Here is a 20,893-nt window from a genome sequence, read left to right as displayed (position 1 = left end):
GCCACCATCAGGAGGCAGATGTGAGTGTAGTGGCCATCATGATGGAGAGGATGCTGGGGAAGCTGAAAGGTCTGAAGTTGGATAAATTACTTAGACAGGATGGATTACATCCAGGGTTTTGAAGGAGATGGCTGAGGAGATTGGTATTGATCTTTCAGGAATCACTAGAGTCTGGGATGGTCCCAAAGACTGGAAACTGGCCAATAGTTTAAACACACCTGTTTAAGACGGAAAGGAAGCAGAAGACTGGAAGTTATAGGCCAGTTAGCCTGATCTCAGTTATTGGTAAGATTTTAAAGTCCATTATTAAGAATGAAACTGCCAAGTACTTGGAAGCGCACATGGCTTTGTCAAGGGGAGACCATGCATGACAAATCTGTTCTAATTCTTTGAGGAGGTAACATGCAGCTTAGACAAAGAAGAGCCAATGGACATGATCTATTTAGATTTTCAGACTATGTACCACATTGGAGGCTGCTAAATAAGAGCCCACAGTGTTGGGAGCAAGGTACTGGCATGGATAGAGGATTGGCTGACTGGCAGAAGGCAGAGAGTGGGGATTAAAGAATATTTTTTAGATGGCAGCTGGTAACTAGTGGAATCCCTACTGTGGTCAGTGTTGGGAACACAATTACTCATGTTATATATTAATGATCTGGGCAATGGAACTTCACCAGTTTCTTCATCCCCCCTCCCCCCACCTTGTCTCAGCCGAATCCCTCCAGCCCGGCACCGCCTTCCTGACCTGCAGTCGTCTTCTTGACCTCTCCGCCTCCATCCTACTCCGACCTATCACCCTCACCTTGACCTCTTTCCACCTATCACATTTCCAACGCCCCTCCTCCAAGTCCCTCCTCTCTACCTTTTATCTTCTCCTGCTGAACACTCTCTGCTCATTCCTGAAGAAGGGCCTGTGCCCGAAACGTCGAATCTCCTGTTCCCTGGATGCTGCCTGACCTGCTGTGCTGTTCCAGCAATAAAGTTTCAACTTTGATCTCCAGCATCTGCAGACCTCACTTTCTCCAACGGAACTGAGGCCATTGCTGCTATGTTTACAGACGACGCAAGGGTAGATGAAGGGACAGATAGTATTGTGGAGCATGTGAGGCTGCAGTAAAACTTAAACTTGGAGAATGGACAAAGAACTGATGGAATAGAGCAGTGAGATATTGTACACTTTGGTAGGAAGAATCGAGGCATAGACTATTTTCTAACTCTGGAAAGGCTTCAGAAATCAGAAGCACAAAGGGACTTAAGAGTCCTAGATTCTCCTTAAAGTTAACATGCAAGTTCAGTTGGCAATGTTACCACTCATTTAGAGTGGGCTAAAATACAAAAGTAGGGATATAATGCAGAAGCTGTATAAGGCTCTGGCAGCCCAGATTTAGAATGTTGTGAACAGTTTTACATCCTGTATCAAAGGACAGATGTGCTGTCCTTGGAGGGGGTCCGGAGGAGGTATACACAGCTGATCCTGGGGATGAAGGGCTTGCTATGTGAGGAGCATTTGAGGACTCTGGGTCTGTACTTATTGGAGTTTCAAAGGATGAGAGGGAGATATGATTGAAACTTACAGAATATTAAGAGGGTTGGGTAGAGTGGATGTGGATAAATTGTTTCCACTGGTAGGAGAGATTAGGACTCAAGGACACTGTCTGAGAGTGAAGGAATGACCCTTTAGATCTGAGATGAGGAGGGATTTCTTCAGCCAAAGGTTGATGAATCTGTGGAATTGACTGCCACAGAAGGCTAAGTCGTTATGTGTTTAAAACCGAATAGTCCCTGACTAGTAAGGTGAGAAGGCAGGAAATTCTGTTTGACCCCTCAAGCAATTCAGAAAGTTCAGAGTTGACCTGATTATTCCAAATTTCTGCTTGTCCTAATATGATTATGAAAAGTGTTTTCCAGCTTTCTTATTTAGAAGATGAGATTTTGTCCGAACACATTCCTACTACAGCCAGAGTTGTATTGTTTAAGCGATTATGTCTAATGGTCTGTCTTCAACAGTACCCCAGATGCTTGTCTGGATGCTCTGCTAATGGTGTTCAAGATAGCTCCCATTCATCCTCTTTGACGGCCGTTGTTTCTGGCATATGCAGACAGGTTGTCTCCATTTTAATGTTTTTGGAATGCAGAAGGTATGATGATGCATATGTGTAGCTATCTGACTGTAATCTCCAATCGCTGGCATGTGGTTTTAATTTTATTTGAATTGAATTTCCCACCAGTAAATTTAGAAGTTTGTTTTGTTTTTATAGAGAATGTTGTACTAACATTGGAATTGTTATATAGAATTGAAAACTTGGACAACAGCAAGAAGAGTAATGACAACATGCTAATAACTAATCGTGATGCAGATGCTGAGATGAATATGTGGAACAAAGAGAAAAGACAAAAATCGGTAGCTAGCAACTGGTCAGTGAAGGTAGCTGTGAAGTGATTGAAATGGTATGCTCATTCTGCTGCAGAGACAGGAAGGAATAGTACTGAGGCGATGGACATGGGACTACCAGAAAGAAGAGTAAAAGACCTCAGAAAAGTTAGATAGGTGTGGAGTTGAAAACTTAAACGTATTTGGATAGGAAGAGGAATGAATAGGAGGTGAATGACTGATAGGAGGAGATGGAGAATGGTCATCAACCAGAACTGCACTGCAAGTAAAATGGAAGAAGAGAAACAATGAATATGGCAATCAAATTTATAAGGAGGACATAAAGATAAGAATGGTTATTTAAAGTTAGAATGACTTTCACTCTTTTTCTCCAACCAGCTTGAAGCCATTGTTGCTACTCTAAATTAACTTCTGTTCTAGTGTCTTTAGTGTAGATTACAGTTTCACAGTATTTTATGAAGTCATGTAGAAATAACTTAGAGAATTGTACAAGAAACATTGTTTCAAATTGTGGCAATTTGTCATATCTTTTCTGTATAAGCGTTTACAGAGTCTCTTCATTAAACAATTGCAGCTTTGTGGTGGTTACAATAAGCTTAATATAATTTATTTTGGCTTTGCAAAAGACTGATTTTTCCAAAGTAAGTATATCTTGTGGCTTGTCAAGTTTCTCTTCTGTTATTTTATATTTTAAAAATTCTGATGTACTAATTTGATTCTAATTTTCTTAAAGATGGTGTATTTAAAGGATGGAATCTAATTACATAGGGATATAATCCAAAAGAGCTTAAGAGTTTTCCATATAGTTAAGTCTGTTAGGTAAGACATCAGAATTCTCATGTTTCTCTATTTCAAGACTGACTGGAACCAGGGTAGAGAACACTTAAGTTTTCTTTTATTTCCCCAAAAATACTCTGGTGGCTAGCTAGATTATAATTTATTTGACGAAATTGCCAATTTGCTGAACTAAAGCAAATTGGCAATTCTCTGTGGAACATATTTTATTTAGTTCTAATATGTTAATTGATATGAGTAATTTTCTTTTTGTTGAATTGGTATTTGTAGGTCAATTTTAACATATTCTCGTATTGGAGGAAAAATTAAAACTCTGGCTTTCTGCCAAGGTTCCCATTACCTTGCTGTGGCTTCAGACAATGGCACTATCCAACTCCTTGGAATTGAGGCCAACAAACCTCCAAAATCACCTAAAATACATTCTCTTCAGAGCAGGTACTTATTCTCTAAAATGTTCATAGTTTTATCATGTTAGTATTATTTTCACGTATTCTCAAAGGTTTAGTAGTGAATAGATAATTTGCATTTTCTATTCATTGAAATTAATGGTAATAATGGAAAATAAATGGATAAAATTGTTCCCTGAAGTTTTGATGAAAGAAAAGAAAATTTGTTTTCCAATTATTATTCTTAGAAGAGCCCATTAAGGAATTTACTATGTTTAAAAAAGAAGCCAAGAAGTCTGGTCGAGGAGTCATTCCCCAGTTTATAAAAATGAGGGCACACTGTGGATTTTTAATAATGTTACCATTCTCATTTCACCTCATTATTATTTTGTTTTCCGGTTAAACATTGTGTTTCTGAAATCCGCCAGCATTTGTATGACCCATGTGATTCCTCTTTATGTTGCTGCATATTTTTACAATTTCCTATTTGTTGAGCACTATTAGCAATACTGTAGTGCAAGCATGAACATCAGATATTTGATGCTGCTTATCAAAGATATAAAAAGGAAATCTTTAAGTGACGGCAACAACTTAGTTTAATGAAGCATTTTTAAATGCCTTCTGTGTCAGTGATGGACCCAATTCTGTCTTTTCATAAGTCAATTGACTTTTATCTTGTAACGCTATCCAAAATTCTTTCAAAAGCAGTCTTTCTAACTTAATGATTCCTTGGTCTATTATCAGTTCCTACGCTCACTACCATTTACACAATTCACTACTTTTAACCCATCTATTTTGGAGCTTAATATTGCCAGTTATATAATATTTAGTCTGGTGCTTTCTGAGTGCTGTGGAACCTATGGTATGCTTGCTATTTTACATTCCACTTTTCTCATGCAGTTAACCGATCTCGTAATTCTTTTTTCACAATTTCCATGCAAGGACTATACATGGCAGCTAGCTGTTGCGTACAAACTATAGAGGGCAAAATATAAAACCTTTTGTCTTTCTTGTCATGATAGAAATTCCACTTAGTTATTTTTCTTCAAAGTGAATGGCAAGAACATTACCGTGTAACACAATGATTCTATCAAAATAAAGTGAGAGTACTGACAGTGTAAATTTTCAGTTTGCAATTTTTCACCTGGGTGTACTAGACTAACAAAGCCAAGACAACATTGGTGGAAGTTTTGATAGATTATGGTTCTATGGTGATTTGTTTATCTCTTCCTCCACAGAAAGGAAAACCATTGCACCTAAAACATGTATGCCAGATTTTTAAACAATTGAAATGCCAGGTTTCCTTTTGCTGATTTAGTATTGATGTTTTATTTTTGCATTCTGGCTTTAGCACTGTTAACCCCTGAGAGTGATGACATATGTGTACTTGAATGTACATCTTTATCATGGTTGTACAAAGGGTTGATTATTTTCATGAGCAACGCAATGCTTAAATGACTTTTTTGTTATACAAATGTTCATTGTTTAATGCATTAACAGTTGTGTAAAACTGGATCCTCACCTGACACCTTTGAAGATTTGATAAATGCTTCACTTATCTAGATGGCCTACAACCAGTAGCAATATACATTACTCAATATTGGATGTAGCCATGTCGTTACTAAAGAAAACTGCCAAATATTAGAATTACAGAATCCCTACAATATGGAAAGAGGCCATTCGGCCCATCGAGTATGCACCAACCCTCCGAAAAGGACCCCCTGACACCGAGCCCCCTACCCTATCCACATAACTTTGCATTTCCCATGGCTAATCTACCTAGTTCTGGACAATTTTGGATGGCCAATCCACCTAACTTGCACATCTTTGAACAGTGGGCAGAAACCGGAACACCCAGTGAAAACCCACGCAGACATGGTGAGAACTTGCAGTGTCTACACAGTCATCTGTGGCTAGAATTGAACCCAGGTCCCTGGCACTGAGGCGCAGCAGTGCTGAGCCACTGTGTGCCTTCTTTGATAAATAGATTCACATAATAGTTATCGATTAAATATATACTGCTTTCTAGTGTTATGAACAGTGTGAACTTACAAGGTTTTTAAAAAATTTTGTTTTGGGTGCAGGCACATTTTGATGATAAAACAACGTTCAACAATGTTCATTGATTCCATCTCACTCTAATTAAATCTTGTTCCTTTGTCAACAGCACATTTAACTGTAATTGGGCCCTTCTGATTATCAAAGAGCCTTGCTTAGTTCTGTTTTCCTTTCATCATTCTATATGTAGCATTCATACTCTTTCAGATCATGTGCATTTAAATTTAAAGTAACATGCCTTATGTTCTGAGTTGGAAGTTAACATTTGTGTGAATCTGCTTGAAATTGTGCTGCCCCATGTGAACTTGATTGATAAATTAATGTGAGAAATGGATGAATAAACTATCTTTTTTTAACAACTTCTAATCTCAAATCAAATTGTTACTTTTATAAGCAATTTTGTGCACGAACAATATCTAACATATCTACTGAGTAATTTCTGTTGATTGTAATTATACACTCATTGATGTGCTTAAATTCATTTCATTGCTGAAAAGATGAATGGTTTCGAATGATTATCTGACAACTGCTTTAAGTTTAAGCCAAATAGAATTGTCATCCTGTATCCAGAGTTTGAATTTAAAATGATACCGATTCTTCTACGGTAAATCATCTCAATTTTGAAAGTGGGACCTTAAGTTTAAGGGTGAACATTTGTGTTGGTTATAAGTGCATGGTAAGATCTCAAGAATGGAAGAACGATTCCTGGTTCCAAATCTAAATTCATTGCAAAAACAATGCTCTTGCTCAGTATTATTGGTATTTTACAGAACTTTTACCGTAAGAAGCTAACAATTGTGTTCACGTTCATGCAAATTTATCTGCTATATTTTTATCCAAGAGCTTTGGACCCGAAAGAAGATGGCTGTGTGGTGGATATTCATCATTTTAATGCAGGAGCACAATCTGTTTTAGCTTATGCAACTGTTAATGGTTCTTTAGTTGGTTGGGACCTGAGATCATCAACAAATGCTTGGACATTAAAGCATGATTTGAGGCTTGGACTCACTACATCCTTTGCTGTAGATATACATCAATGCTGGTTATGTATAGGTAAGTATTATTTCTCATATTTGTTTACAAAGTTTTTGTTCTGCACTGTAGCATGTTTGCATAACATTTGGGTAGGGCAAATAAATCTAATCGTGAAATGTAACTGCGACACATTTAGCCTTTGTGGCTAAATTTTGTTTGGCTTACATTATTGTCAAACGAATGGTTATCAGAAATATTACTTTTAGATTGGGGGTTAATTTTGAGCTTTGAAATTGAAGATGCTCGTAAAGTTTTCTGTATTTGATTTCTAACTTTTTTTAAAAAAAGGTACAAGTAATGGCACTATGGCTTGTTGGGATATGAGATTTCAACTGCCTATTTCGAGTCATTGTCACCCAGCCAGAGCTCGCGTTCGGCGTCTGCTTATGCACCCCCTCTGCCAGTCATGGGTTATTGCAGGTAAATCCCATGCATCATTAAGATTACTTGTAGTTTATTACTTTTTATACCCTCCTGGCAATTGTATCTTGTGCAATGTGCAATAAACCTACAACCATTGTGGAGGCTCTGCTTGTACATTTTGAAGGATGCCTTCAAATTGTTTTATGGATCTGGAGCTCATCATGAGCATACTAGTGACTTCTGTAAGAAAACTGGTTAGTACGTGGCTTTCATAATATTAAATTTATTCCCTATCATTGCACTGCTCCTGATCCTTATTGAGTGGGTTCCTAACAGTTGTCAGCTTGGTTTTAAAGGGTTTATTTGTCTCTAAGCAGCCAGCAAGTAAGTCTACTTCAAGGTGCTAAGAAATTGGGGACCTTTGCAGTACAAAGGCATGTGGCAGCTCTCCAGGTATCTTGTGTACAGGTGGATAAACATCATCTTGTAGTTGCATAGTAGGGGCCCATTGGTTGAATAGTGTAAAGGGAATCCTTGTGCCTCATTGGTCACATGCACAAATGATGACGCTCTTTTGGGAACCAGCCAGAACTGAAAATCCGAGTGTCTGTTCACTTTAACAAATGTCATTGATGAGAAAGTTAAGATAGTCACCTGTCTTATGCGTAATCCAAAATTATCCAAGTGCCTCTAGCAGAACTCTGCAAGGATCCAGAAATAACTATTTTGAGGGTGTTGATGATTTTAACAGCCAATGGTTGATCGTGGCCACCAGGTCTCCTTGGTAGCAGATCTTCTCCACAGACTGCAAATGATTATTGCAACCAACACAAAATCCTGAAAACATGAGGAAACTATCATTTGCATGTGGGTATAGTCTCCTGCTAGCTGTGACTCTCTGTTGATCCCCTCTGTAGAGCTGCAGATCGGCTCACATTCCTGTTGGTCATCTGGGTCCTTGATTGAGGTGCAAAGTGGCATAAGTGACAACATGCTGATTGAGGACCAGACATTCATACCTTCAAAATTGTCAAGGTTGTCTCTGAGCACAAATACTGCAAAAGTCTTTCACACTGGCAAATAAGAAAACAGCTGTGAGGCTTCTTCAGTATTTATTGGCATATTTCCTTCTATTAAATATATATATTTATATATAGAAGCTCAGTGATAATGCTGTCTTTTCTTTACCTCCTTCTTCTGTGGATAAAGTCCACCAGTAACTTTCACTGGAACAAGACAGATGTTGATACAATTAACTGAGTGGAAACCATCAAGGGGGTGGTGAGTGGGAGGGAAGGAATGATATAACCTTTGATCAGAGCTTTCCATAGCACCATTTGCATCTGATGACAACAACAAGTTGTTCTTTCTATTTTCCAGTTAACTTCTGTGGTTCAATTAATGTTCGCTTAGTGGCTGTGATTAAGTCCTAATATAAGTATTCCTCAAGCAATTAAATAAATGATTTGAATTAACTTTGAGGTCGAGAGTCTACTTTTATGATTCTGTTATTTTATTGCCTGTCTTGAGACAAGTTGAAAAATGTAGAACATAATGTAAAACTCTGCACATTTAACTTCATGCCATGTTATTATAAATATGAGAACCTGCATGCTGAAAAGGGAGTGTCTCATCTTATTTATGCTAACATATCTGTTCAGCTGCCCAAGGAAATAATGAAGTTTCAATGTGGGACATGGAAACTGGAGACAGGCGATTCACCCTTTGGGCCAGCAGTGCTCCACCTCTTTCCGAAATGCAGGTGTGTGGCTAAATTTTCAAAGCTTTAAGTAAGGTTAGCTAACATTAACTGCTGTTTCTGCCTCCTAATTGATGAACATTTGTAAAATGAATCTATCAATGTTGACATTAAGGACAAAAGTATCAGTCCTTATCTTTGCAATCAAGGTAAGGTACACTTTCCTATACCCTATTCAGCCATACATTTTTAAACCTGGGTAATTTATGTTCATTTAAAGAGCCGTTTGCTCAAATGAAGTATTTGATTTTTTTTTTTCTTTCCTCGACGACCTTACCACCATATCGAAAAGTTTAATGAGAACAGCAGTTTGGACTGAACTCCAAACAGCTCTTCATCTAAAACACCCATAACCTTGCTGATGGAATATTTCTAACTTCAAAAATGCTTCACAGGGGTATAATCAAAAGTATGGGCACAGAGTGAAAGAATGAGCTATTAGAGAAGAGTTAAGAACAATGTGTATATATAAGTTAAAGTTGAATTTTTTTGTGTTAAGCATGGTTTAGTTATATTTTGAGTGTTTTTGTGGGTCAGTGCTTGAAGTCTGAGGTTTGTTTTTACATGTACTTCAATGAGGTATTGAAACCTTGAGATGAACAGTTCATTGCATTAAAAAGGGAGTAGCAAAATGTTGTGCTGTTGCTGAGTGCCATGAGTTCTATGACATACAGAGAAAGGCAAACAGTGTTTAATGTCAGTCAGTCAAAGGTGGTTTAGTAATGGAGACAAAAAGGGTTGGAGCTCACATCAGGATAGAGTTAAATAACGAGATTACAGATTATCTCATTCACCCTGAGACAATGGCATGGAAGAATGCTGGCAATTTTGCTAAGCATACAGAATTTGTGACGGGGTGGCCTAAGATGATTTTGGTCCTATCTTTGTTCAGTTGGATGATTTTTGACATACCAATATAGATATCTGGCAAATAGTCTAAAAGCATAAGGAAGTTGAGTGGTCAAGAGAAATAGATTTGTCGGGATATTTGTAAACTTTAACTCCCATCTGCAGATGATGACAAAGAATATCATCTGGGTCATGAAAAAGAGGATGGTTTTTGAAATGACTCCATAGAGACTAGTATCCCATCACCACGTCACCCTTTAATTACACGTGGAAAGTCCTTGACACTGATTCAGCTTCCACAAAGCCAGCTTTTGAATGAAAAGAACTTCTGACACTCCTGCATCTGTCAGCCAGGGCTTCCTGATTGGGGCTGTCAACCTGATTCAATCAGGGGACTTGTATTCTATGAGGTCCACCTAGCTGACCTCATTACAATCACTACAGTTTTCACAGATTTGAGAAGGAACACTGGAACAGATTCCATTGTTGTTGATTCTCTGAGTATAATTGGAAAGAATAGAAGCAAATTAAGGAACTCCTTTTGATATGGATATGGAGGGAAACATAGGCAGATGTTGTGATTAACTTGTGACAGTCTGTAGAATGGACGAGGTATACTACGCTGATCACAGTTACAGAGAATGTAGCTTTTGCATTCAGTTAAAGGTGTTTCTATTCTGTGGAAGGAACAGGAGGACATAAATGTATTTGTAAGGTGAATCCATGTTTCAGGATTTTAGGGAGCAATGAGGAGTTGGGGATGATGTGACAATCTGCAGAAAGAGGGAGTTTGTGGATAAATTTGTTGAAGAGGTGATATGATCATTGTGAAAGTTAGCATGTTAGCAAGTGTGTGGTGCTAGCACTGGCAGGTCAGCATTTAGAGACATTGGGGATCAAGTGAGCAGGAGGAAGATTTGTGAGCAAGATAAACTTGAGAGGCCATGGGGAAGATGAAAAAGCAGATATTGTTGGGGATGTACAGCTGGTTCATTTAGGTGCCTAGTCTGAACTCCCAATGTTCAATGCTATGAGAGATGATCTAGTATTTTTCTCAACGTAGATTATATCACTCTATCAACATTATGACACAAAAGCTTCAAAAATAATCAGAACAAATTCAAGATCTGAATGTATTTTGTTAACTTATTTGCTTTTTATTTTAATGTTTAGCCTTCACCACATAGTATTCATGGAATCTACTGCAGCCCAGCAGATGGAAATCCTCTGTTATTAACCGCTGGATCAGATATGAGAATAAGGTGATGTATTTTGGATAGCTCTTCAGTGGAATTGTAGGTTTGATTTGATTTTTCCTGAAACAGGATTTTGTTTTAAACTTTCAGTGTGATATTAAATATCCACATATTGGGCTACATTTTCAAAGAATAAAGTCAAAAGATACTATAGGGCTTGGACAGTAATTCAGAGATATTAAACTTAAAGGATCCGTTCTTTAAATTAGCTCTTCATTCTTGGTACAGGACGTTTGGCCAAATGGGCTAGAACAACTGGCTCCTCCCCTTCCCCCTCCAATTTTTTGTAAGAGATAAGATGCAAAGAACAGTAAAGCATGGTAACAGCCCCTTTGGATCACAAAAGCTGTCGTGACACATGATGCCTTTCTAAACTAAAAACCTTTTATCACTACACCAATCATATCTTTCCATTCTCTGCCTATTCATATATCTGTTAAGGTGCCTCTTAAATGCTGTTATTGTATCCACCACGCCTGGTAGTGTGTTCTGGGAAAAAAGAAACTTGTCTATCATATCTCTTTTAAACGTTACCCCTTTTTACTTTCAATTTGCCCCCTCATAATTGACATTTCTACCCTGGGAAAAAGATTTTCTAAAGTTCTATCAGGTCATCCTTTGAGACACCAGTGAAAACAAACCAAGTTTGTCTAACCTCTCCTCATAGGTAATAGCCTCCAAACCAGGCATGATCCTGGTAAACCACTTCTGTACCCGCTTCCAAAGCCTTCACATCCTCCTTGTAGTGTGACAACCAGAACGGCACACAGTAGTCCAAATGTGGCCTCACTAAAGTTCAATACACCTGCAACATGACTTGACAATTTTTATCGAGTTGAGAAGTGTGGTGCTGGACGAGCTTACGCTCGAAACATCGACTCTCCTGCTCCTTGGATGCTACCTGACTGGCTGTGCTTTTCCAGCATAACACTTTTCAACTCTGATCTCCAGCATCTGCAGTCTTTGCTTTCTCCTTACCAATTTTTATACTCTGTGCCACAACTGATGAAGGCAAGCAAACTATGGACCTTCTTGACCACCGGATCTACTTATGTTGCCACTTTCAGGGAGCTATAGACCTGTATGCCTAGGTCCCTCTAAGTTGATGCTATGAAGGGTTCTGTCATTTACTGTATGCTTCCCTGCTGCAATAGATCTTCTAAAATACATCTCATTTGTCCAACTATCATGAACTTCATCTATCATTTCTCCACTCGAGTCTTCAGCCTATCTATATCCTGATCTTTCCTCTGACAATCCTCACTGTCCACAGCTCGCCCAATCTTTGCAAGCTTACCAATCAGGCCACCTACATTCTCCTTCAAATTCTACTTCGAGATGTTACAAACAACAAAGGTCCCAACACTGATTCCTGCAGAACACCACTGGTCACAGATGTCCAGTCAGAAAAACACCCTTCCATTACTATGGTCTTCTATGACGAAGTTCTGTATTCATCTTGCCGGATTAACGTGGATTCCATATGACTTCACCTTTTGTATAAGCCTGCCACGGGGGACCTTGTCAAAAGCTTTGCTAAAGTCCATATAGACAACATCCACTGCCCTGACCTCATCAATCATCTTTTGTAATTTCCCAAAAAACTCAATCACGTTTGTGAGATACCATCTTCCCTGCATAAAGCCATATTTTTCCAGATGTGAGTAGATCCAATCCCAAAGAATCTTCAACAGTGCCACTATAAGGCTCATCAGCCTGAATTTTCCCAGATTGTCCCTGTTGCCTTCTTTAAACAAAGGAATAATGTTAACTCCAGTCCTCTGGGACCACTGCTGTAACTCAAGGGAATACAATAAGAATATCAACAAACTTCTCCTGAGACTCACCATTCATCATGATCATCTCCTTTTGTGAATACAAATTTTCAAGTATTTGTTTAGGACCCCTCTCCAACTTCCTTCGGCTCTACATGTAACTTCCCTCCTTTGTCCTTGGGTGGACCTACTCTTTCCCTTGCTTCCCTCTTGCTCCTTTTTTAAAAGATGCCTTGGGAATTTCCTTAATTTTGTTTGCCAAAGACATGGTAAGACCTGTTTTAGCCCTCCTAATTGCTTTTTTGAATTCTTTCCTACTATCTCTGTATTCTCCAAGGCTCTTCTGTCTTGAATCATTCCTCATTGTCAGGTCTAGTATGGCCCATTTCCTAGTTGGACTATTTAAATTTTGTTTCAATCAATCGTTCTGGGCGCACCTAACAAATTCTTCCTCGTCCAAGCCCCTAGCACTGAGTCTCAGTCAATAGAGGACAAGTTAAAATCACAACAACCCTGTTGTTTCTGCATTGTTCCACAATCTGTCCACATACCTGTTCCTCTATCACCTATAGTACAATCTCATCAAAGTGATAGCGCCATTTCTATTCCTGATCTCTATCTACTTGACCTTACTGAATGTGTCCTCCAAGGTGTTCTCCCTCAGTACAGCTTTAATATTCTCCCTAATCAGTAATGCAATTCCCCCAGCTGTTTTACATCCTTGTCTTTCATGCCAGAAACATCTAACAGCTGTTCCTTACTCCTGGGGCAAGGTAGGCAGCATACCTTGTGGAGTTCTCAGTCTTGCTTATGAAGTATACTATCTGTTCTCCTAACTATTAAATCACCACCTACAATTACCATTTTATGCTTCTTTACTTTTCACTTTTTGGACAGGTCTTCCTCCATAATTCCATGGTCTGCAAACTGGCTGTCCTAGTAGTTTTCATCCTTGTCCTTACTGGTAGCAAGCATAGTTTCTATTGTTACAAACCCCACACATTGCAGTAACACTAAAATGAAATGAATCCCCACAAAGCCAATGGAAAGAAAACCAATGGACAAAATATCATTTCCTTAAACTTTTAACTGTAACTGATTAATATCTACAACAAAGCTAACTAGATAATGCTAATTCTATTATGTATCAGAGTTCCTCAACTTGTACTAACTCTGCCAGAAACATTTCTGACAGAAATATTCTCTACAGATGTCGTTATTCTGGACATTCTCAATGTCCATGAGTTCCTATGTGCTGCAGTCCAGACAAATGCCCTGTTCTTCTATATTGTAGACTGGGTTATTTCTGTAATTATTTTTAGTTTTTAAATGCATTTTTTCTAATTTACATAAAGCATAAAAACTAGATAATTTTAAGAATATTATTGTTACTTCCAACTTCTGTGTCTAGGTATTGGAGATAGACCTGTTGGTAATTTCTGAATATTGGAGACCACTTTGCCTGAAGTTGCTTTGCCTTTAGCATATAAATATCAGCAGATTACCACACTGTTATTTTGAAAACAAATTCTCGTCAATTACTCTTTATCCATTTCCAGTGCACTGTCCTGCTCTTTTACTGTTCTGCAAGCGTCACTTGAATGATTCTTGCATTCTTGTGTGTCTTGTCTTTGCTGTTACAATGCTGCATTAAAGGAATTCCTGAATACTTGTCAAATTTCACTTTTTATGAATTATGCTAACCACTAGTTGTAAACTAAAATGTTAGATTTATTCCTTATAAGTAAATGTAAAGATCAGAATTACATTTAGACATGTTGCAGACATATCATTCAAAATGGTGCTTAGCAGATAACGGATGCTGTCATAACTGTCAAGGTACTGATCATCTCAGTCCAGGTTGCCCTGATGAGTACTTCAATATTAAGTTTTCTAATCTTAGCCTTTTCTGTTTAATTTATCTCTCAATTTTGACCTTTCTGATTGTTGACTTCTATACTCCGTATGTTTGTATTGACATTTATTATCTTCTACCAAATAATAGGCAAAAGTAGAAATAGATGGAGTTGGGAGGGAGAACTTGATCTCGAGCAATCGCTAATCCGAAACTTGTTCTATGTAGTTTGTGATTCTCTTCCCACTGACTTCAGTGTTACCATTCAACATCAATTACGCTCCTTGGGTCTCCCTGGAAGAATCCAGGAACAGTAAAACCCTGACTAGATTAGGCCCCCTTGCCTGCTCATAGGCCACTCAAATATATCACAGTGACTGAAGAGCAACCATTAATGAAATTCCTGGCAGATTTTTCTCACCCAAAAGAATTGCAGTGTCGTCGGTGCTACCTTGCAGGTTAGTTAACTCATTCTATACTCTTGAGTCTGAGTCAGGAGGCCACAGATTGAAATCTAATTTGCACACACATTCCAAGATGATACCTCAATATATTAGAAATGTGTGTTATCAGTGGTGGCATTTTTCAATTGAGGTTTTAAACCAACACTGTCTTCCTTCTTGACTAGATGATAAAGAAGAGCAAGGAAGTTCTCTTTGATTGTTTGGTAATTTTTTATCCCTTCATTGCTAAAATATATGAAATGTATCAGTAAAGGCAGATCTAGGCATTAATGCTTTGCAGAGCAAGATTCAACATACAAATTGGCTGTCACAGTTCCTACATTACAACAGGGACTGAATTGCAAAAGACTTAAACCACTGGGAGCACTGAATTTGTGAAAGGTGCTTTTTGCTGTCCTCCCTCAGTCATCTACTTGAGTCATCAGGAGAATCTGCTCTGCTGAGTTAACTGAACTGATAACTTTTTATTGAAGGTGCTTTAAAAGACTGATTTTGTAACAGTTCTGCATCCATTTAATGCACCAAAACAATATCTTTTACAAACTATAATTAAGTTATTTTTAAATTAACTGCTGTTCTCTTTCCTTCAGGTTTTGGGATCTAGCATATCCAGAGCGATCATATATTGTAGCAGGAGGTGCAAATGATGCTCTGCATTGTCCATCTGTCTCGTATTATAGAAAGATAATTGAAGGAACTGAGGTTGTGCAGGTAGGTTCGCCTTCAAAGATTTTAATTTATGATTCATAGATTTCTATAGCAATGTAAAACAGTAGCTTCAGCCAGAATATTATAACATCATAAATCGCCCAACTAACGAATCCTTATCTTATTAAATGTTTCCAAAAATACTTTAGAGACCAGGGATTTTGCTATATTTATTACTTAACAAGGTTCAAATTATTTTTTAAAAAGGCAGATATTGGAAATGTTCACTGAGTGATAAGTCTCTTGTGAAGAAACAAAAGTCAATCAGTTAACAAAGGACTGAAAGTTTTTACTGCATGTGAACAGCATATAAAAAAGGAACAAGGGAAGTGAGGAAAAAAGAAACATGAAGGAAAGTCGAAAACGTGTGAAGCTATTGAATAAGAGCAGCAAATAGCTAAAAAGTAGAAATAATAATAGCAGCAGCCATTATGAAGGAATAGGACAAAATGACTTCTACTTGCTAGCGTTTAAATACATTTTCAAGACCAATTCAGAGCATAGCTAAGGTCTATCTACAATGGATAAATTAAGTAACATATAGACCAGACAGGATTAGATGGCAGATTTATCTCTCTAAGATACACTGAGCCAGTTACATTTGTATGGCAATCAACACTTTTAGAGTCACTTTGATGTCAGCTTTTTAGTTCCAGATTTATAAGAGCACAAGTAATAGGAGCAGGAGTAGGCCATCTAGCCCATTGAGCCTGCTCTGCCATTCAATTAGCTCATGGCTGATCTTTTCATTGACTCAGCTCCACTTACCCGCCCACTCACCATAACCCTTCATTCCTTTCCTGTTCAAAAATCTATCTATCTTTACCTTAAAAACATTCAACAAGGTAGCTTCAACTGCTTCACTGGGCAGGGAATTCCACAAATTCAGAACCCTTTGGGTGAAGTTCTTTTTACAGAATTAAAATTCAAAAATGGCATTGCTATGTGTTCTTTGGAATACTGGTCCAGTAAGATAATAGAGTGAATGAATGTCTCAAGGGTGATACAAATCACAGAATTGCAGATTTGTTACAATGTAGAAGTTTATTTGACCCATCATTGGCTCTGTAAGCATTTTAATCTGGTTTCAATCACCTTTTTTTCTTTAACCCTGTGCATGCATTTCTGTTTAAATAATCCAGTGCCGTCTTAAATATGACAATTGATCTTCCTGCCACCACACTTTCAGATGGTGCATTCCATACCTTAATTACTCGCTGTTTGAAATTGTTATTTCTCTCACTTGCTTCTTTTGCAAAACATTTTAAAACTGCCCTTTCATTTTTGGTTCCTTTGTGTCAGAACAGTTTCTCCCTAAGCATTCTGTCAGAGTTTTTATGATTTTAAAAATTTATATTAAATCTCCACTTAGCCTTCTTTCCAAGGAAAACAACCTCGACTTCTCCATTCTTTCCTTCTAACTGAAATGTCATATCCCTGGAACTTTCTTGTAAAATTAATCTGTACTCTTTCCAATGCACTGATATCTTAAGATGCCCAGAACTCCAGCTGATGTCTAGTCAGTATCTTGTAGAAGTTCTTCTTAACTTCCCTGCCCATGCTGTGTGCCTTATTTTAAAGCCTAAAAAGGTTTATGCAAAGAAAGGAAAGCTGAAATTTTTCTGGCTTTTCCAATTCAAGAAAAGATCAAATGTAAACCTCCATGTTTATAGAAAATGTTTTGAAACTTAAATCCAGAGATCATAGAATCAGCTAATGGATCAATTCCATTTAATTTGGTTTAAAGTAAAAGTTCCAGAGTAGAGATGCATACATGATGTGTTGGACAGTGAAGAAATTTGCCTTTCTGACAACATGTTTTGGAAGGAGAGACTTTGAATAGAAGGGGGTGAAAACAAGTAATTAAAACTGTGATGAAATAGTTGTAAATGGCTTAACTCTGAAGAAGTGCCCCTCCACCTCAAAAATTAAACAGTGTTTCATCTTTGGATTCTGAGACATCTGCCATGTCCACCACGTTTTGTTTCTGTTTTCTGTATGCTCCCTGACTCAGTGCTAGCAGTTTCCTAAGTGGGAGAGTTGTAAGTTCAAACTCCACTTAAGACAATCCACACAAAGGAAAAGTTGTGCTGTCAGACTTTTTAAGTCAAATTCTGAGTCTGCTCGTTCAGATGGTTATTGAAGATCCTGTGATTTCATTTGAAAATGAGCAGAGAGCTTTCTTGGTATCCTGGACAACACTTAATCCTGTATCAACAACAACAAAACTGATTACAAACAAAAACAGAAACTGATGGAGAAACTCAGCAGGTCTGCCTGCATCTGGGAAGAAAGCAGAGTTAACGTTTAGAGTCCAGTGACTGTTCTTCAGGGATTCTGATGATTAGTTCCTGGACTTGAAACGTTAACTCTGCGTTCTTTCCACAGATGATACCAAACCTGCTGAGTTTCACCAGCAATTTTTGGTTTGTTTCAGGTTTCCAGCATTTGTAGTTTTTAGTTTTATTTTAATAATCTTGATTAACTGGTCATCTCATTCCTGTTTACGGGGCCTTCCTATGACAAATTAGTACCATGTTCATTAATTGTGAGTATGATTTTGTAAGATCTGAAATGCTCCGTTGTTTTTTTTCTTTCAAGAATAAACTGGTGCTAAATTGTGACTGCTTGAATGTTTGACAGTCTTACAAACTTTGACAGATTAATGCATAATTCCCTTTTCTGAATGTGCATACAGTTTTTTTAAAAAAAGTAGGATACCATATGGACACATGATGAAATATTTAACTAATACTAGAACTGACTTGTGACCTGCATGTTTTGTTTGTATTTGTCTTATTTTAGCATGTTCTTTTGTGATTGTGTGTATTTGTGCAATAATGAATTGAAAAAGTGAACAATGTTGGGAAGAAAATGGATTGAAACTATCCATTAGTAGAACTACTGTTTCCATATTGCAATCTAATCCTCACATTTTTCAGAATATCAGTTGAATGAAAAGCCTGTTTATGTTTTGAAAGGAAATTCACAACAAGCAGAAAGTTGGATCTTCAGAGGATGTACCCCGACGAGGTCCAGAATCTCTCCCAGTTGGGCATCATGACATTATCACTGATCTTGCTGCTTTCCAAACAACCCAGGGATTTATTGTAACTGCTTCACGAGATGGGATAGTCAAAGTTTGGAAGTAGCAGTTTGATTCTGAAAACAAAGTGAAGGACACTGTTTTATCATCTTCATCAATGAAGTACTTGATTATAGGTTAGGGAACATTATACCCTGATTTTGTTCATGCAAAAATCATGAAGAATGTGATTATATTTTTGTTTAAAAATGCCTTCACGTTTTCAGATTTTAAACCTTACGTTCTATTGACCTTGCAACTGTAGAAATGAACTCCCAGAAATAGAAACCTGAAAGTGTCTTTGTTGCTTCAGTACTGAATAAGAGGTGTGATTGCAGATTATAAACCTGGGATATATTTTCTTCATGCTGCATTCATTTTTGATCTGTGAACTTTTTTATTACAAAAATTTGCTTTGTGAATAATGTCCTCAAAGTAATTAAATCTCGACAAGCAAAAATAATTCCCTGAATCATTCCAAAAGACTTTGGAATTTCGAGGAGAATAAAAATTGGATTAAATTGTAACAGTAAATAGGTAGTTTAGAACCCTTCCATACATTTTCTTTTTGTTTGTCACTTGTAAAATGTTTGCTATGAATTCTTGCATTTTCCCACATAATACAAAAGTATGTCCTCACAGCAAGTATGCTTCGAATCATTAAATGTCTTTGGTGCTTCCAGCATTTTTTAAGACTCTAGAGTAAACTTATAAATACTTGAGGGAAGAGAAAGCTGTTAGAGAGAATCTGAGTTAGCCTTTTATGAATGGATTTGGTCACTGTGGTCATTGAGCAAATGTGCTGAAAAAGGGCATCGTACCTGATGTCACTCCAGGTTGAAGAGTATCATATGGGAAAGATAAAATTCATCAGTGGAGATATGTAGATATTTAAATAAATTAAACTTAGGACCAGTGGTGGTAATCTTTATATGAATGTTTGAACATATGATTATTTGATGTTGTGTTGCACAAGCTTAACTGAATCTGAAGAAAGTTTAAAGATCTTGCCCCAAGATGCAGTTTACTGGTGCACTTTTAAAGTATTTAATCTTTCTGCAAATGTTCTTAGTTTATTTCTGGCAAAATAACTAGCTTCGTCATGACCATTACCTGATGCCAAATAATCACTGTAATCTCAACCAAGTTATGCTTAGTAATCGTGAGAAAGATTTGAAATTTTTTTGCACTTCTCTTAAATGCAAAAGGATGTAGGATGTGTGGAACCTTCATTGAGAAATGTCTACAATTATTTAACCCTCTGCACTGGAAGCTGCAGAGATGTAGCAGGTTCGTGTAGAGGACAGGTAGTGAGCCTTTTAAATTACTGGACTTGAATTTAAGGGCTTCAACTTAAATGTTATTCACTTATTTGTGAAAAATATTAAAACGTATGTACTGAAAATACTTATGTATTATTTGAGCTTTAGTTTTTGGAACTTCAATGGAATAAAATGCAATGTAATGCATTTTACTCAACTTGTTGGCATGACATAAACTTGCTCTTCGCTTTGCGAAGGGAATGTGAATAAATAATTAAAATTCTTGTTACCAGTTGCTTCTTGTCTGGTGTGATTAATTAAAAGGATATTCTATTTAATATCTCTGCTATTAAATAGATTAATTCAGTAGAATTCCATTAAAAGTTAAGCAACTTGTTTATGCTTTTCCACTCTTAGTCATAGAGTCATAGAGATGTACAGCATGGAAACAGACCCTTGGGTCCAACCCGTCCATGCTGACCAGAAATTCCAACCCAATCTAATCCCCCCTGCCAGCACCCAGCCCATATCCCTTTAAACCCTTCCTATTCATATACCCATACAAATGCCTCTTAAATGTTGCATTGTGCCAGCCATCACCACTTCCTCTGGCAGCTCATTCCATGCACATATCACCCTCTGTGTGGAAAAGGTTGCCCCGTAGGTCTCTTTTATATCTTTCCCCTCTCACCCTAAACCTATGCCCTCTAGTTCTGGACTCCCCGACCCAGGGAAAAGACTTTGCTTATTTATCCTATCCATGCCCCTCATAATTTTGTAAACCTCTATGAAGTCACCCCTCAGCCTCCGACGCCCAATATTTTTTTGTAAGAGTTCAACAAGAATTCAAA

The 20,893-nt window shown here is 37.6% G+C and overlaps 1 protein-coding gene across 1 annotated transcript in view; it reads left to right on the top strand.

Moving 5' to 3' along the window:
• Window positions 1-20,337, top strand: part of pik3r4 (phosphoinositide-3-kinase, regulatory subunit 4) — a 105,744-nt gene extending 85,407 nt beyond the window's left edge. The window contains exons 13-19 of the mRNA XM_043719254.2: window positions 3,458-3,622; window positions 6,473-6,684; window positions 6,955-7,086; window positions 8,691-8,791; window positions 10,811-10,899; window positions 15,578-15,698; window positions 18,677-20,337. Of these exons, the coding sequence (XP_043575189.1) occupies window positions 3,458-3,622; window positions 6,473-6,684; window positions 6,955-7,086; window positions 8,691-8,791; window positions 10,811-10,899; window positions 15,578-15,698; window positions 18,677-18,847 (991 nt within the window). The 3' untranslated portion in view covers window positions 18,848-20,337. The remainder of the gene's footprint in view (window positions 1-3,457; window positions 3,623-6,472; window positions 6,685-6,954; window positions 7,087-8,690; window positions 8,792-10,810; window positions 10,900-15,577; window positions 15,699-18,676) is intronic.
• The last annotated feature ends 556 nt before the right edge of the window (window positions 20,338-20,893 follow it).

This window comes from Chiloscyllium plagiosum, unplaced genomic scaffold, assembly GCF_037043375.1.
Source record: "Chiloscyllium plagiosum isolate Xiang-an unplaced genomic scaffold, Cpla_swu_hap1 HiC_scaffold_34, whole genome shotgun sequence".
Taxonomy (NCBI): Eukaryota; Metazoa; Chordata; class Chondrichthyes; order Orectolobiformes; family Hemiscylliidae; genus Chiloscyllium; species Chiloscyllium plagiosum.
Note: the sequence above shows the minus strand (reverse complement) of the source record. Positions and strands in the feature narration are given on the sequence as shown.